This window comes from Echeneis naucrates, chromosome 3, assembly GCF_900963305.1.
Source record: "Echeneis naucrates chromosome 3, fEcheNa1.1, whole genome shotgun sequence".
NCBI lineage: Eukaryota > Metazoa > Chordata > Actinopteri > Carangiformes > Echeneidae > Echeneis > Echeneis naucrates.
Window position 1 is genome coordinate 3,237,644 of NC_042513.1, and position 19,093 is coordinate 3,256,736.

The 19,093-nt window shown below is 40.6% G+C and overlaps 2 protein-coding genes across 5 annotated transcripts in view; one reads left to right on the forward strand and one right to left on the reverse strand.

Annotated features, from left to right (window-relative positions):
• znf821 (zinc finger protein 821) lies at nt 1-15,760 on the reverse strand. Of its 4 annotated transcripts, none has more exons than XM_029497462.1 (6): nt 15,657-15,760; nt 7,833-7,964; nt 7,572-7,690; nt 6,403-6,501; nt 5,231-5,397; nt 1-3,659 (listed from the first exon to the last, which is right to left on the reverse strand). In XM_029497462.1, the coding sequence occupies exons 1-6, from the start codon at nt 15,658-15,660 to the stop codon at nt 2,669-2,671; spliced, it is 1,512 nt and encodes a 503-aa protein (XP_029353322.1). In that variant the 5' UTR covers nt 15,661-15,760; the 3' UTR covers nt 1-2,668. The 4 variants fall into 4 exon arrangements, with proteins under 4 accessions (XP_029353322.1, XP_029353321.1, XP_029353320.1 ...); XM_029497461.1 differs by lacking the exon at nt 15,657-15,760 and adding an exon at nt 13,078-13,250 and having other exon boundaries at nt 7,572-7,687; XM_029497460.1 differs by lacking the exon at nt 15,657-15,760 and adding an exon at nt 13,078-13,250.
• Nucleotides 15,713-19,093, forward strand: part of ap1g1 (adaptor related protein complex 1 subunit gamma 1) — a 17,303-nt gene continuing 13,922 nt past the window's right edge. The window contains exon 1 of the mRNA XM_029497456.1: nt 15,713-15,911. The gene's annotated coding sequence lies outside the window, so the exon portion shown is untranslated. The remainder of the gene's footprint in view (nt 15,912-19,093) is intronic.

A 19,093-nucleotide genomic window follows, 5' to 3' on the forward strand; every position in this document is an offset into this window, starting at 1 on the left:
TAAAGTCAATGTTTATTTCCACATTCTTCACCGGGTTATGTCATCTGTACATCTGTTAATCCAGTAACAGAGCGTGTCTGAGGGCCATCCAGTCAGAATGCATCGATACCACAGCTAGCATGAATGTTCTAATTAGCAGTTCAGCTCATTCATTTGGCCTTTTTCAGAGAGACTTATTCTGTAAACATGGACATCGAGAGAGAATCCTGATAGAATTACTATAGAAAGGCCAACGTTAACAACATCTTTCTTTTGATTAAACTGTATCAAACAGGCAGGCATAAACTAACAGTAGAACACAAGCTCATATTGAACCATTCTAGGACAAGTGCAGTTTCATGACATGCAGTGCTTACCTAAGCCACACTGAAAGTACTGCTCATCAAGACCAACATCACCTCAGAGTTCATAGTACTTCAGTTTCCTGTCCCGTTATTCCACCGTAGGACAAAAGGGATCACAGCAATTTGAAAGAGCAACCTCTGAGAATACCCAGTATTCATAGTCTTAGAGAAGAGAGAAATGACACCTGAAGCCTTCGTGGAGAGCACTGATCTGCCCTTGGTGCAGAGTGTCGTGAGAAGGATGGCAGTGAGACCCTGTTGTTTTTGTGTGCTCAACTTGGAGGAGAAAACTGATTTCAGAAAACAAAGTCTCTTGAAAAGTCACACAACTGCCTCCAACTGTCCATATAGCATCGTGTGATAGCGCTATAAATGATTTTTATGGACCAGGGTGTCGTATCGTGGCTCTGAGCCCGCTCACTGAGTTAAATTGCCTGAGAAGCTAAACTCTAAACATTGAAGTCCGTTTAAATCAAAGTCGCATTCTGCATAGTTTCAGTGAAAAGTGAACTAATTTCCCTCACAATAAATAACTGAACTGTTGCATAGAGGTTTGATGCACTCCTAGAAAAGCCTCTGAGGATGTAACAAACAAAAACAAAATATATCCCGATGTTTTATTCTTTGTTACATCTGCTGGAACAGCCAGATGGATCGACTCTTGTCTAGGAGTGATTCAAACAGAACCAGTACTTGCCCATCTCTGATATTCTTTCAGGAATATTTCAGAAATGTGACACTGTAAATGTTTGCATCTGGAGAAGTAAAGTCAAGAAAAACTGGAGGTAACCTTACAGGCAGGAAATCAAAGAAGGGATATCCAAAGACGGCCTCTAATTTCAACATCTGAAACAATTTTATACTGCTGACAGAAATAAAGGAACCCAAACATTTTCACCAAAAAATATATATATTCACATCATATTGCATAAATATGTGCTGGAATGAGGTTAATGAATATAGATTAATAGAATCTCTCTCCCAGTGTGGGCTGTATGTGTCATGCAACTTGCCCCAGTGCTCAGTAACAGAAAAAACAAAAACACAGGGCATGAGTTAAAAATCATTTCCACCTGCTTTACCAAGCAATAAATTTGTTTATGCTGAGAAAAGTAATCAAAGTGGTTCAGTCAACACAATTTGAAGGTACCGCAGCTTATCAAAGCATGTGAATGCTACACAAATTCCTATGAAGCCGAGGTTGCATTAGCTGTGTAAGATGCCCATAATAACACATAATAACCAAACATATCGGTTAGAATTTACGCACAATCAGGAAAGCAAATTCATCTTTGCAGGCAAAATTCAAGTAATGTGACATGTGACTGTTTCATTGCAGCCACTTAACTGAACATTTTAGTGCGCTGAGCCAAAAAAATATACAAGAGGTAACGAATGTATTGTACAGTACAATAAACAGCAGCACAGACTGAGTTCCTATGAGCCAAAGAAACACTCTGAAACAGAGCAGAAAAATGAATGACATTGGCAAACATATTTGGAGTGTAAAGCATAAAGAAAATGGTTTTAAATATTAGCAAAAGGCGTGTAAAGATGCACAACTCAGGAGATGAGGGGGAATGTTGCTCGACAGCAGCCATGTTCAATAGGACAAAACATTCAGGTTTCACCTGTGGATATCCAAATCAAGTACTTGTACTGGTGCGTCTGCAAATCACGTGAATGTTTGTGTCCTATTAAAAAAGCCTGAGTGATAAATAAAAACAAAACAACCCGCATCCTCTGAAGTAGTGTTCAGTACACACAGAGCTTTGGAAGCTTGGCGTTGGAACACAGTTAAGCCACAGGACAGGGGGGGGGGGCTCAATCACGGCACCAGCTGAGGTAGTAATTTGACTGAATATGAACTTCCCAGGGACCCGCGGTGGCAGCTTGAAGAGAGGTGTAGCTACTGGTAAACCAGAGCCGCTGGGCTGGCAGAGTGGACCAGAGAGGAGGGGGCTGTGGCTACAGAGTACCCACTCCTGTCACTTAAGGTCCATGTGCAAAAGATCTTTTTTCCTCAAAGGAAGTTTAACTGCTCCTACGATAATGAACTGTGTTAAATCTCTTTACAACATGCTTTAATTTCATCATCCATACAATACGAAACATTCTCAACCCTGTTTCCAAGGTTTTCTATACTGTAATAAATTAAAAACGGGTTTAGTTTTTGTTGTATTTAACAAAGCAGTTAGTGTGACGCTGTTCCACACAGACTGTGCTGGGAGTGAACCAGCTGGGAATGGTTGGCTGGGACCACGGAGGAGCTTAATGATGCTGGCCAGAAGTTTGTCACCCCAGCTCCCTGCGGACCGGTCCAGTCAGGGCAGCTTCATGAACAGGCCGTTATCAATGGAAGGTACGGGCATCGGACAGGGAAACTGGAAGAGACTCATGTCTGCTGTGAGGGCGGCCATCGCAGCAGGATCATGCTCTATCTGTGTCCTTAGAGCAGGATCAATCTTCTCCAGCCGTCGCTTGATCCTCTTTGCCTCCCTCTCACGGATCAGCCTCGCCTGCCTCTTCTCGGGCGTCTCGTTGGCCCTCTTTAGACGCATGGCTTCTCTGTCCCGCTGCAGTCTGCGTGCCCGCTGCTCCTCCGTTTCCTGCATCCTCTGCATACGCTTGGCCTCACGATCCCGCAGCCTCCTCAGTTCCCTCTCCTCTTCAGTCTCACATGCCCGCTTGTTCTTCTTCGCTGTGCGCTCCCGCTCCAGACGCTGCAGTCGAGCCTCCAACGGTTCGTTCTTCCTACGCAGAGCCCATTTTCGCATCGGTGACTGGGCCACGACTAACTGCTGATAAGCCACACAGCTATTGCACACCAGCAGCACCCCAGCAGGATACACTGGCATCGGGCTCAGGATATCAGGAATGGGAGGAAGGCCTGAGGAAGAGGAGTTAAGAGCATCAGGGATAGATGCAAGCGATGGCCCTTCAGAGAGAAGGCTGTCAGGCAGTGAAGGAAAGGAGGGCCCTTGCTCAGAGCTTGTGCATGGTCCTGGACCCGAGCACGGTCCAGATCCTGGCCCCGTGCCATGACACGGCCGGGGGCCTTGACACTGGCTCGACATGTGGGCAGGTCCCTGGCAGGTGCGATGGCCTTGACATAAGCTGGGGCTGGGGTCAGGTGCTTGACATTGACGTGGACCCTGACAGGAACTGGGGCTGGGGCCTGGCCCCTGACAGGAGTGAGTGCCAGGCCCTGGGCTGTCCATGGGGCTGCTGGAGAGGGACTGGGGCATGGAACACGCATCCCTTTCACTGGTGACATCCATCCTGGTGGTGTCGAGGACTTCTTTAAGTTTCTCCCTATGACAGAACACAGAATGAATCACCTTTGTTTGCAGCTTTACATCTTAGTGCAACATCTAGATGGCAGAAGGTAAACTGTGATAAAGTGTTGTGGTGTTTGACACAAGCACTGATTGTACTTTTGTGAAAAACGAGTGCCAAAAACAACGATTATAACTGAAATCACAATATCAGCCAACACAACGCAGTATTTTCTTTCATCATGCAGCCCGGTCAAGCTGATTCTTTTAACTGCTACTAAATGTTATTACTTCATTGCACTTTCCATTTAAATCTCATTTAATTCTGGAAAAAAAAAAAAAAACATATCTGGCTTAAAGTGCCCCAAACTGCTACCTGCAATACTTTTTCATCATATATTTTTTTTTCCCAACTTCAACACTGATGATAAAATTAAACCACTCACACTTTGCACCTTGCGTCTTCTCTCCATGTTAAAGCTCATCACAGCAACCTGGCCCTCACATCTTTGTTGAACCATTTTAGCTGAACAGATGACTCATTTCATCCCATTCATGTAAATATATATTTAGAATTAATATATTTTTTACTGTCACAAGGTCTATGGTTAACCAAGAGAGCTGAATAGCACACCATCAACAGTCTTAAAGAAGAACAAAACATGTTCGCATGTATGACATGTTTTCAGAGAGTAGCAAGCTGTAAAAACATTAATATCCATTTTAGCCAAATATATAAATCATGATAAGACAATATTTTATTTTTTCCACTTTTTCTTATCACTCCAGTGAAAACTACATTAGTGTTTCTCACAATGTTTGTCCCACTATTTGTTCTGACCTTGTCGGTGCCATTTAAATCTGAGATGTATTAGTAGTTGCTAAGCAACATGCAAGTTTATTTCTATTGAATCTATCATTCCAAAACTAATTTTATTCCTCCCTCCTGTTATGCATCTGGCTAAATCTCACAAAAACTGGGAACCAAGTATGCTGCATTACAGACATATTTTCACCGTTTTTATCATGTCCAACATTTTATGAGCTGACCATGTTGTTTGAGGGGCAGAAAGAAAACGCCCTGCCAATCTAACTATTTGACTGATGAAGAATTAGTAAGAATGTATTTATTTATTTATTCACTCCTGCCAAAATAGGGCTTAGTGAATCTTATTTAATGAATCATATGTGCTGCCTTTGTTTTTTATTTTTTTGATAACAAATAGCTTTGTCAGTTATAGTATTTCTTTTTAATTCCAGTTTTACAATGTGCTTCAAAAAGGATTAGCGTAATATTTAAAAGAAATATGGATATGGCTATCTGCAGCACATCAACTGTCAAAATCTGATAAAAGACACTTTCGTTGACCTGAGGTTTAAGACCAGCTCAACGAAAAGAAAATCAAATGAAACATCTGACACAATGGGCAAGTGCTAAGTTTTCCTACGATGTAGTCTTGTTGTGTGTTTGGTGATGATCTGTCCAGTGTTCCACTGTTCCATGTGTTAGGCATCATGCCACATAAAGAGCACCACTCACGTTCTTGCAGCTTGATAGCATTTTGCATTAGTGACCAAGACTAGAGCTACAGAAAAGATGAGTCCAACCTGTTAAAGTTGTTGGTGTCTGTGAAGCGTGCGCCACAGACAGCGCAGTTGGAGAGGCGGTCCTCGGAGTGGATGAGAAGATGCCGTCCAAGTGAGCCAGGCGAACTCAGGGCCCGCCCACACACTGGGCACACATAGCTCTTGGTATTGCTCATCATAGTTGTGTGCTGTTAGAGACAGCAAAACAAGATAAGAACAAGAACATTGAAGGGAAGAAAGACCCTTTAAAATGGCGCCACCGATATTAAAAGAAAACAACGATCGCTGTCCTTATTTTAGGGGAACACATTTGGAACATAAAACTATTTGTATCAATAACATGACACTGTAGAATTGCCTTTGCACATCTATGTTAATATAGCCAATATACCCAATATAACATTTTAAATTGTAGATTATCAATGAATATATATATATATATATATAAACACTTCGTTGTTATCATGAAGGTATATCAGATTAAACAACTAAAAATTATAATCACAATTGATGATGGGGCATAATGTCTTTCATCAGAAGTGGAGAAAAGTTTAATAAAAAAACATCCTGCATCCAAATTTATTTTGTGTTTGCTCCTTAAATTGAAATAGCACAAAGATGTTGAGCTGTTTTGAAAATAAAGTATGACAGTTAATTTCACATATTACTAATAATTTGAGGAGCATCCCAATGTGTTACTGTGTGAACTACTAAGAGCCAAGAACAATTGCGCCTATTCATTAAGACTGTAACTGTGGAAATAGACCACTCTGTCTTGTAGCATCGCTCATATGGGTTATCAAGGCAGACACTGTGGTAATTTCTCAACATTAAAGTGACTGAGTGCACACTCAAGCTTCAGCAACTTCAAGACAAAAGTGCCTTGTTGACACTGCAAGTTCTGCAAATGCTGAGGTAAGGTATAAATCACCTAGTGAATGTGATATGAGAAATTGGTGAAGAGCCTCGAAGAAAAGGTGAAGCTACAACTCTCATATTCTAAGAGCACCAAAAATCTAAACGAATGAAAATAAAAAATAGTAAATAAAATGTAGGTTGTTTGTTTTTTTGCAGCCAATTTAAGATTGCATTAACTGGTAAACTGAGGGGCCTCATTAGAAACAAACCTGAAACCTGCTTTGTTTTCATGTTCTTGTTCTACGTAGGGACAAACAACCCAATGCTGGTCTCACCTGGTAGACATGAGAGATGAGCTTCTCGGGGCTGCTGAAATCCAGAGTGCAGAGAGGACAAACGAAGCTGTTGATGTGGTCTGCCCCTTCCTCGCTCTCCTGGTTGGGGGGGCACCATTAAAAACACATTTCAGGAACAAAAGCAGTGCTATAAGCAAGTCTAGACATAGCTACATCACAATACATCTGCAGCCTCAGTCCCACTTGCATCAAGTTTGATATTGTTTTATTGCCATTTGTAAAAGCAAATTCTACCATCTTGTTGTCTACAATCAGTTTAACTCTTATTAGTAGTGGATTCACTGTTTTGTATTCAAGTAGCAAACTAAAGCAGGCCTTTGTGGGGTTGCTACTTGCTTCAAACATTTCTAGTTGAACCATTTCTGTCTTGTGTGCTGATGGGTTCAGGGTATAACTGAGCAAAATTCTTGCAAGTCCTGGTGACTCAATTAGAGTGACATGACTGTGTAGTGTCACAGATGTGACTCACACACAAGCTGCAAGGCAGAACATTTTCAAACAGAAGGCCTGAACATAAAACATATTGGTTGCTGCCAGGACTGTTTTGTTGTATGTTGAATCCAATTAAGTGTTTTTTAATCTTTTAAAATTGCATAGCAGTTTATTGTTTTCATTGTGTTTGTGTGTGTATGTGTGGTAAAGTTGATGCATGTTTACTTTGGCAGGTGTTTATGTGTATCTCTGTGTGAGGCAATTTTTTGTGCACCACTCCCATTGCAAGATGGTCTCTATCTGAAATCAGTTTTGTTTTTTTTGTTTTTTTACAGATGAGGACATATCAGTACAACACATATCAGTTCGAATCATTGCTAATATTTCTTAAAACTTGGGCAATACATTGGCTATGAAAACAACACTTAAACTAAATCCATTGAAACTGCAGCAGATTCTACATTACTGCACTTTGATAACCAATATTACACACAGAATGAACATTTAGCTAAATTTACATTAACATCAGTTGCTACTTCATGGAATGGTGGTGGAGGACAAAGAAACAAACAAAAAACCCCCACCTCTGGCTAACCTTATCAATAATTTATCCTTCTGGAGTTGTTTATATGCTCCAGCCATATCGCTGTAGTGTAATACATGTAGGCAGAACTCAAACTCATGAAAAAATAAGTTTCATGAGTTTGATGGGATACCTCTTTGACTCCCGCTCCTTGTAGGCGGCACTGTGTTCTCTTGGTGGTCATGTGGTCGTCAGCTGAAGTGTTGGAGGATGAGTCTTCACCGTAGTTGTCAGGATCACTATCGCTGTCTTCTATGGAGGCAAACACAGCCCTATCAATACAGACAGACAACAAAACACAGAGCAGGGCTTACTCTCACTAAAAACCCTCGGTCTGAGGACGTTCCTAGAGAGTCCATCTGGTTATTCCCTGTCCCGTCCCTCTATCCTGTACCTGAGATGCTATCCTGCCCATGAACCTCCTGGGAGTTGTTGCTGCAGCATTCACTGTCTTCGGTAAATTCGTCCCTGCCATCCATGTTAATAGTGTGCTGAAGTCCTGCGATGCCTGAGGTATGGAATGGCCCTGGAAGTATAGATACAGGAACAAGATGAAGATAAAGATGTTCTGCCTAGAGAGAGAGTTAGGAGTACGTTGATGAGATTTTTTGAGTAACAAGTGAATTGTTACTGCTACATGAACACGTATGGTTAAAACACAAGGGGGAGCTATTTAAACGCAACACATACCATATATTATAGCTACAGGGATAAAAATCCATAAATGATCAGTATTTCAATGATTATTGCATCATAATGATACATTTATTGATGTTTTCCATGTGTGGTTATACAGGCTCTGTCAATTTTACAAAAAATCTATTGCATCAACCATTAATAATGTAAAACTTGATGTGTGGCAGTGAATTAATGCATCTTTCAAAGATTGATAAAATTACAAATGTAGCTCTAAATTAAACCGGTATACTGGGCTTTTGTTTGCAGTTGATTAGAAAGGTGTGAAGCAGAGGAATAGAAGACCAGGCTAATCTACGAAGTTATGCAACATAGCAGACTGTTTTTATATAGCAGCATACTGCAATTTCCTTCATTGTATAAAGCGCAGTGTAGTTGTCTACAGACAGATGCCACGATGACTGTGCACCATAGTGGCAGTTCTTCTCATTAGGAAATGATTTCACAATTATCCTGCTTCATGATATTTCTTATTGAACTAATGTCAATAAATGAGTCAGTGGAAAGCCTTTTTACCTGTACACTCTATCCCAAATTCGCTCCATAGTCTTTGCTACAGAAAGAGCATCTACTGTCAAAGCATAACACAAGAAGGTATGAATTTTTTAACACAAGTGCATTCACGTGTAACTGAGGGTTATTGTTCGCCAATCCTAACACTCTCTAAGATTTTTGAAAGCTGTAAAATGTGTCCAGGTCTCAGAACACGCTGCAATCTGGTTAATGATCTGTGGTTAATGCAACTAGGATGATTATTACAATAACACAAAATAAAACAAAAGTGAAACCTGCAATCAGAAAAGCAGCCAACCAAAAAAAAAAAAAAGAAGAGAGAGAGAGAGAGAGAGAGAGAGAGAGAGAGAGAAAGAAAAAAAAAAAACATGCTTCCACACCTTTCTAAATACTTCTGGGATTCACAAATGAGATGGATCATAATACTTTATTCAGTCATTGAATTGGCTGCTTTTGTATTAGATGTCCGACAGCGGAACATTACGCCAGCAAAGCGAGCTCAACATACGTGTGCACACATTAACTTCATTTGCATCCCAACCCCCATTATTTCACACACACACACACACAAACACACACCCTCAAAGATACATGCTAGCTCTTTTGAGCAGCTATGCTGCAGTCCCACGGGGCAAGCAGCCTGCACTATTTTCCTCTAGCTAACTGCCTTGCAACTCAGTGTGCTTCTATCTCTCTTGCTCACTATCTCAGTACCACCCACACACTGAACAGCCTGGCTCGCCCTCTGTCCTCCCTGCTTCTATGTAGCTCAAACTACCTCCATATCTATACAATCGGTACTGAGGGGGAGGATGAAGCTTCATACCATGACAGCCCATATGTGACTCATTTAACTCCTTGTGATGCTTTTCTTTGTTTCATAGTAGCCTTGGTGCTTGCAGGATTCGACAAAACACCTTCACTTGGCTTATTATTACACTTGGCCCCCAAGCCTACATTTAACTGCCAGACACTGCTTCAAGGCCATTTTGGTTAAACGCTCCTCAAGCATTCACACGAGAGAATGTCCTCACTTATAGATTACTAAAATTAATGATAACTTAAAATTGAATTTTCTTCCCTTGTTTCCTTTCTCCCCATTAACACAGAGCACAAATGGATGAGACAGACTTCAGTTACCTGAGTCTGTACTGAGTAAGTAATTATGGCCCTTGTCACAATCTAAAGGTATTGTGCACACACACAGGCTCTATTTTGTTGTATCCAAGGAAAAATAGAGGTGTAATCTTGAGGTTTGTCGATCTAATATTTCACAGGTATTAGCTACTATTAGCGAGAAGTTGGCATGCAAGCACAGTTTTGGCACTTTTCCCACAGAAACGCAAGGACTCATTTCACTAGTAGAGAGGGGTCCGAGTATTGAACTATTAACTACTACAACAACAAGCTGACTTCACAACACATAGCCAATGATTGATGCAAGAGAGATACCCATCCCCCCACAGCTAGGGCTCTGTCTGTACATCTGCCCCCCCCCCACCCCGTCTCTGCCACTGTGATGTTATCTCTGAGTCTGTGTGTCTGTAGGCAGGAGGTGACGCAGTGTCTGAGCCAGACAAAGAGACAAACTCATCAGCCAACAGACACACAGAAGAGAAGGAGGAGGGAGGGGAGGGAAGGTGGGGGGGGGGGTGGCAAAACAAAACAGACAAAAGATAGAATGCCAAAACTCTACTCAAACAACAAGAAATGGGGGCCCTGTTGAATTCAACCCCCTCCGTCCCCCCAACCCTCCCTTCTTCTTTTCAGCCAGTGTCCCCTCCAAAACACACACTCATGCAGACACACAACACTGTCTGAAACTGCAGGAAGTGCTGGGGCCCCTGTCTTCCATCCCACACACATGCAGAGGAAAAGAAGGATGGTGGACCAGATGTCTGATCAATTCTCTGTCTGATTAACTGATGGCCTAATATTACAAAGAGGAGGCTAAAGTGATTAACTGTTCTCAAAGAAGACTTTCTCTGATTAGTCTGGCACCTGATACTGCTTTCATTTCTCTGTGGTGAATAAGACGAAAAAAGTAATGTTTATGTACTTAAATTAGGCTTTGCAACAAGACTCAAATCACCATGAAAGCACTCAGCTATCACATTTCATCAAGAACTGTTTGTGTTGGGGAAGTACAGCACATGTTGGGGAAAACATCCTTTTTTATACTACACAGACCAAATGTAGATGCTTGAGAAAAACAGGTGTGTGGCACACTGTGCATTTCACCTTCAGTGAACTGCAATTAACAAAAAGTTCAGCGTGCACAGATGTCTCCATTTAGTTAAGAATCTGACATGTTATGAAATAACTTATATAGGAACTCTCATGACCATTTTATAGTCTACCATAGTTTTCCAGGCCTTTTACGGAAAACAGAGTAATACATCCTATGGCATTATACAAAAGTGAAATCTATTTACTGTCAACCTAGAGACTCATCCCACTCACTCCCGAAAGCATGCAACACTTCAAATCCGAACTTTAATACAATACTATTTCTCTCACTCTCTCCCAGTATTGCTGTACATCAAACTCAAGGAAGAAAACAAATAGCAAGAAATACAGTACTGCTATGTTATTGTCTGTAATTCCCTGGGAGGTGTGTGTGTGTGTTTGTTTCCCTGTCAGACTGTCTCCCTACCTGTCTGGGTTGTCAGTCTGTCTGGTCTGTAGCTCTCCGTGGGGACAGCTCTGTGCATGCAACCCAGACCTCACATGAAAAGACTAGGTAAAACAATCAAGGAAAGTCAGAGGGAAGTCATTGTGCACAACACGGTATCTGAACTCACACTCCAATCATATGGAGGGAGGTTTTTGTCAAGTCCAAAGAATGTTGTGTTATTTGTCACAACATGAAGTTCACCAACATATGGCAACATTGCACTGTACTGTAATAGAGCCTCCTGAGCAACATCAGGTCACACTCTTGTAGAAGTGTTGCAGAGCACCAAATGAGCTAATTAGCTGACAAGGATTACCATAGGTGCAAGTGTAAAATGTATTTCAACAGCACGTGAAGCAAACTATGTTTAGACAGGAGGGCTGCACCATACATAACTTGAGTAGATTACACCAACAAATCCCCATCTGCAGACTGAGATGTATTTAAGAGATCAACGAGGTCCAGCAACAAGAAGAGCTAGGTTTAGGGTAAGAAGAGCAGAAATAATATATCTGCATTACCAGATGATGTTAGGTGTTTTCACATAGAAAACTTCATTTTCAATTAACTATCTGTCAATCATCAGATAATTCAAATAAAAGAATAAGAATGAACAGATTAGCACAATGAGTTGTATCATAGGCATCTCATTGTATAAGCAAACACTGCAAGAATCAGCAAAAATTCCCTTCTTAGCCATAGCATATATTTTGTATAGAGCTTTAATCAGTTTTGCTGACTATGTGCTCTCGATTGCATTCCTGCAATCTTGTACTGAAACTGACATGTCAAAGCTGAACTGACATCAAGCAGATCTTCAGAGTGTAAAAATTGAAAGGCTTGTCCCCCTCTGATCACGGTTTACTGACATGCTGTCACAATGCCTGCTTCTTCAAAACACCTACGACACATTTGTGCCAAGCTAATGACAGACATGACAACAAAGCTAATAAATAGTAACATGGTTCACCACGCGGGCTGAAACACACTAACTCGAGGAAGAGGCTTTCAGAAGCCTTTTTGTGAATCAGTCTATTTAGCAAACAGAGAAAAGGTGACATGAATCAGGAAATCTCTCAGCATGGCACACAACATTTGCACAAATGATCAATTTGGAAGGAGAGACGTGTCCACAATTACAATGTAAAACCACACATTTCATGTTTGACATGAGCTCATATTGACAGAATTATTCTACACTACCCTCATTTGACTATTACTGAGTTTGTAAAAGTATTAAGCGCTGCTTTCAATTAAGTATTTAACATTTTATACATGCGGCCTTATTTGTATTTTTTAATCAACTTACTTGTCATTTTCTTTTCTATTATAATGTCTGGACTATTAGTTCAATGAACGTATCACGTATGTCACTCATACTGCATCCATTGAATTCGACAAAACAGGTTAACAATAATAAATAAATACTTTGTGCTCTCACAGTTCAAACCCACATGAAATTAAGATATCCATCACCATTCCTGATGCAGAAACGCTTTCATGCAAACCTATAGATTAAAAAAACCTACAAATGTACATTTCTGCTGGTAATATTATACAACTCAATATGAGACGGCATGTGATGATGATGATGAATGCATTTAGGAAAATATATACACAGTGGAAATAATTCAATACACTCCTATTGTCTAACAGGAGTAGAGACCAAATAATGAACGGATAATGGACGTGACAGGGATAAATAATCTAAATAAGTCAGTGAGGGGAAGAAGATGATTCCTGAAATACCTACAGTTAACTTTGAAGGGGTTGGTCTGTTTTCGCCTGGACATATTACTGCCCACTCCCGGTTAGAGAAAATAACCTGCTGTGTTCCTCAGCCCGGACAGGAAGGCAGAGATCAGTCCAGATGGAAGCCGCGCTGAGGGAGCCGACACTGATAGATAAATAAATAAATGAAAATAAAAAAATCCACTCTCCTCAGGTTAAAAAAAAAAAGATTTTCTAAAGCGTCACATTCTTGCAGCCGTGGAGAAAGCCCCCTCTTCGGTCGACCGAGGGGGTTAAGATCATGTCGGCAGACGCGCCGAGCAGCCCCGAGCCGCTCTGATACAGAGCCGTTGGCACCCGCGCGCTCACTGCAGAGGCGCACGAGCACAGCTGATCACTAACTTAAAGGCAGCGAAGCCACGCCGAAAAGGATTGTGGGATACGCAAGGGGGCAACGGTGGGGGAGTTCGTGTAAAACACAGTCTGCTGCGTTCAAATCTTGTGGGAGAAAAGACGACGACGCGGGCAAACTTCATTTTAAAGAGGCAAGTTATAGTGTGTACATATAAATACATGCTGGGCTACATATGCGTGTATGTATATGTGTGTACATATTTAAGATGTAAGGAGTTCATAAGTATACCATGGGATAAGGGTTGAAATAATCCCTTAGATTTGTAGTGAAAAAATAGCAGTCATACAGCACAAAAGAGTTAAAGCAAAATGAAAAAATAAAATAGTAAAAACGTATAAAACACAAGATTAAAATATACAAAGGACATTACTGTGCATACTTTTGGATGTAATAGCTTTGTGTAATAACTTTTAGATGTTGCTGTCTAAAATTAAATGAAATCATGCAAATGAAATGTCATTTAATTGGAATTTTTATCATAACTCTAAACATGTAAAAATATGATTGTTAAAGACAGAGGCTCTGTTAATCACTCCTGGTGAACTTGTATTGATTTGGAATGGTCTTTTTTTTTTTTTTTTTTGCTGTATGTTTCATGCTTTCCAAAATAACTTTTGAATTACAAATATTCATTGAAGTATATAGAGAAAGCCATGCACACCACAAATATATTTTTGACATATTGACATACTGTAATTTTTGTTACTGGTTTGGCAAAATATGGAATATATATTAATATGTTGTATCCATAAAAGAGATAGTGCTTAATAGTAATAATATATAGTAAAAATATGTAATTGTCTGGGGATCCAATGAAAACAGAAAGCTAAGGTGCAAATTTCTAAAAACCTGGTCATATAAAAACAAAAACATCAACATGCCTATATGCTTCATACTTCATATTATGAAACCTGACTGGTAATGTGCAGGTTCCAAATATGATGCAATTTGCAGCATCAGCATATCTTATTGTTATATTTTTCAATAAACTTGCTTTGTAGTTTGGATAAACAGACCCTTTCCACCTAAGGCACTGTTTTTCAACAGGTTTTGAATTTTACACAGGAAAATGATTCCTACTGCATGAAATATTTCTTCATGCGAGTGAGTGCTGTTGTTTAATCACTCAGATGACAAGCTTATGGAAAAGCAGGTGAACTGTGTAAAAAGTGACTGAATAGGTGTGGGTTTGTATAAACAGTATTTCAAAGTGTTGATTCACACATTCCAAACACATGAGGACTGACAATGGTGCTGGCACTCAAAAAAAAAAAAAAAGCCCTTGCAAGAGCAAGCCCACAATCAGGAAGGACACAGTAACTAATCATGTGATGTTCCTTTTTTGCCCCAACTGGAGCAGGTGAACAACAGGTTCAAGTTGTCACACCAGAACAAAAATCACTTCATCTAAGTCTTGGACTGTCTCTAAATCTCTAAAACCTGGGATCATTTTCATACGTGACACAAACATTGTTTTTTGTTACACCAGCTTGAGGGTTGTCACTTTATCATTATATATATCATACAGCCAGTTGTACGCTATTTCAATCTGACTTTACCTCTGATCGCAGTGACTTGCAATACCATCCCCAACTTGACTGGCTTTATTTTAAGACAACTTTTGTCATCTCACTTACTCATATTTAAAACCACTATCTGTTGAGTCAGTAAAACGTTCATCAGGTCCAACCTGGAGCACACTTTCTTGGGCAGCAGATTATAAACACTAGAGGGCGCAGCAAACCACCGGACAGCTAATGTCATAACATCACATGCAGTCGTCATCACTGACTGCCACGAGTAAACGGACCTCAGCACGACTTTGAAACGGTAAAAAATGTATTCCTCCGCAAGGTTAAGAGAAAATATGCCGTCTCAACAAAACAATCTCTTCGTGCCATGAAATTTACGACATTTGCATGACAAGCGACGGGTGATATACTTAAACGCCAAACCCGAAAGCCATGTTTCCCGCATTTATATGCGGGGCCGATCTGTGGATGAGATCATAAGATAACGTTACCCTTAGCCCACTGGCTAACGTTACCAAGCCTAGACGTTAGCCCTATATTGACAAATCTGACGGTGGAAGATCAGCAGCTTACGAGCCAGGCGGCAGCTAGCAAATAACACACGGTCGTCTAGCTATATCTCTCATGAGCATGAAGACACAATTCGGCTATTACCCATGTTGTCCAGTGGACATATCAGGTGGCAATCCCGGGCTGAGGCGCCGTGTTTCGGGCTGAGCTTGGTGGACGTTGGTGATGAGTCTGAGAGTCCGCGCTTCTTCCACAAACCTCTGGGACATGTCAGTGTAACCCTCCGCCTGCGGTAGATGTGCTGAGGCTGGAGTAGCCACCATTTTGCATGTCTAGTGTGTTCCTCCCTCCATTGCTAATAGAGACGATTCCAGTCATTTTCTGGCGTTACCACGTCTCGTAAGTATCCTCTTAGAGCAATACATCGAGCGGAAATTAATGCTAAATGTCTTAAGGTGCGAGTTGTGGGCCGTGGTTTGATCGTATCTACGCTGACAACTCACTGTGGCGCTGCATAGGAAGTCGCAGCCCTCAGTTCACCGGGGTTGTGCCTGTCAGCAGCTAAGTTGGCTAGCATGATTAGCGTACTCGTTTAGCTTTAGCCCGGCTAACTACTTGCTGTGCTAGGGATGTTAAACTCCAAAGCCATCTATGTTGTCTGGTTGTCTACTTAGTCATTATCATTGTGACAACGCGTAATGCTGAATTTGTGTTTTATATCTTCTTACCGAGGTTAAAACAAGTGTTATTTCCCCATTAGAATTTCATATAGTGATAGGATTAAGGCATAAAGAAACAATCGAGTGGTCAGGTAGCTAGCTAACGCCACAGAGGACTCGCTAGCTTCATAATCCAAATGCTTCAAGAAGGCCTGAACTGCATCATGTCCCGATCAGTCGGCGATCAGATTCAGGTGTCATGCTCAGCCAGTAATGGCCTCTGATTTCGTTGGACAATACAGCACAACAGTGCTCACATTAACTCCAGTTTCACGAATTAGTGTCAGCCGAGGTGAGGCAACTGCTGTAGTGTCATCCAGCTATCCTGTCCTTTCTCTGAAAATACAAGTGTGTGCCACCGTTAGCTCGTCGTTAGCTGGCTTTTGCTAGGTGTCATATGCGTTAGCAAAGTAACATTAAACAGTGGATGTTTGGCACAAAGCCTCGTAATGACGTCGGACTTTGCTAAAATTGGCATTTTGTAAACATTTTGGTCATCAGTCAACCTAACGTGAATAGAGCCGGTAGCTTATCGTGCTCACGACGTTGGTTCATTTTTTCGCTAGTTTCCCCAACTTATCTTCTCAGCACTTTATTCAAGATGGCAACAAATATATTCATGTTTTAATGAAGCATATATCCCTTCTCAGCAACAGCTGTTATTATGGTACATCTAGTAGATCAATGCTAAGGAAGCTAGCTGTATGTAGGAAGTTAGCAAATGAGTGTGACGTGCAGGTTAGGTTAGCAAGATTCCTGAACACCTTTATCAGATCTCTGAATGAGGGGAATTTAAGAGTTTTCAGTATTAGTTGATATTCCAAGACATCAGCTGCCTCACCTCTGGTCTCTGTTTGATGTGTAACAGTTAGCTATAACATATTTACGCATGTTGACGAGATATTCAAGTTTCAACAGAAGGCAGGGTTGTCCTTAGGATTTAATACAGTCAGTTCAGGTGACTTGTTATGGCAATATGGCTGTGACCTTAGAGAAAACCACTTCCCCATTACCTCTGCTGACAGAGACATTGTTATTCACTTTCTGGCACAAGGGCCGGTGCACCAAGTAGAGCCTTACTCTTACTGAGTGATTATTATTTAGGTTGGGTTTTTACAATTATATCTCCACTTTGCTCCGGTCATAGTGCCATTGATGTCGACCCTAGTGGCAGAAGCACCATGTTGTCTGTAGGGGTTAGCATCAATTGTACAGTTGGTTGTTTCGCAACTTACTGGGAAATTTGCAGCCCAACAAAGTCAAATGAGTAACTATTGCTTTAGGTTGGCTCAACCAATATCAACAGCCTGTCAAATTCATTTGGAAAAAATGTTAAGTCCTGTGGTTCCTCTGCATATTTTTCATATTAGAGCCATCCGATGGTCTTTTTTTTTTTTTTTTTTTTTTTTAATTGTTTAACTGTGTAAAACATGACAAACAGCAGTGGCTGTGACATCAATCCAATATAAAATCCTTTTTGATAGTTTTATTTTTTTTTATGTCTCTAGTATGCTGTCTTTGGGTCAACAAGTGTGCTGCTCCCTGTTGGGGGTGGGAGGTGGAATAACCTTGTTGGTGGTTGTCAAGCACTGAAGGCTAATCTAGACTGAGTCACCAAATCTCATGAGAGGAAAAGCTTGTTATCAATATTTCAGGATACATGGAAAGTTAAAAGAAATGTTTTTGTAATTATATTGAAGTACAGTACAGGCCAAACATTTGAACACACTTTCCTATTCATTTGAATGAGAAGGTGTGTCCAAGCTTTTAGCCTGTACCGTAAGTGTTTTATTTTCAATCAATCTTTTTGGTGTGGGATGTGGATCTGCACATATTGCTGTTGTTGCACTTAGGTCAGATATATGTAGCAGAAAGGTTGCTTTTTGTCATTAATGTAAAGCTTAACTTGGTTTTTGCAAATGATAATATTTTTGCCCATTTATTGAATAATTCATGGCTTGTCCATCCTAAATTCCATTAGTCTTTTCCAGTAATGTTGCTGCCACTGTAGTCCCTCGATCTCTGTCTTAAGACCTATGAAATTCTTACTAGGTTTTGAGCTGGCTAATTGCCAGGGCCTCTTACATGGAAAAAGCAACTTGAGCCCCACCATTCCAACATGAGACAAACTCTTAACATTGAATAGCCTTAAGGTAAATGTGACCAGCCAACTTTAAATTAAGCTAATGTCAACTTTGACATACCTGGTGGTACCAATTCCTTTTCCAAACCTATAAACTGTAGAGGTTAAAGAGTTTCCACCTGAATGCCCAATGGAAATGTCTCCTTTTTCTTATCACGCACTCCTGCTGACAGGTTCAAATAAAATCTTTGAAACCACTGTACCAATCTACTGAGGAAAGTAAGGATCCACATCTAAAGAGAATGATGTCATCCTTTCTTGCATGAAGTATTGGTTTGCAGAGAATGTAAGAATTCGTTTGATCTAAGAGGAATCGGGCATGTGGTCAAACAAGGCAACACTTTAATAAAGCTAGCGATCTACTGCCTGTCTTACCACAATTTAAATAACCTGAGCTGAATGGACCTGGTGTTGGGCTCAATGAATCAAGGCTCCTGGTCTGTTGGTGTGCTCATAATCAAATGTGCACACATCAAAGAAAGTAAATTCAGCTTCTACTGAGAGCTGATTACATTGCAGTTCCCTGTTCTTCTAGTATAATGGCACATTCATCAACAATTAGAATGGAACACTTTTGTTATCCATAATTGGCACAAATTTTATTTCTATTCGTCATAGGGTAAATCCCTAGTGAAAGTTAGGAAAAACTGTGACATCCACACATCGTAGGATGGTTTGTTAGATAGGGTTATTGAGTTATAGACATTTTTATTTTAACA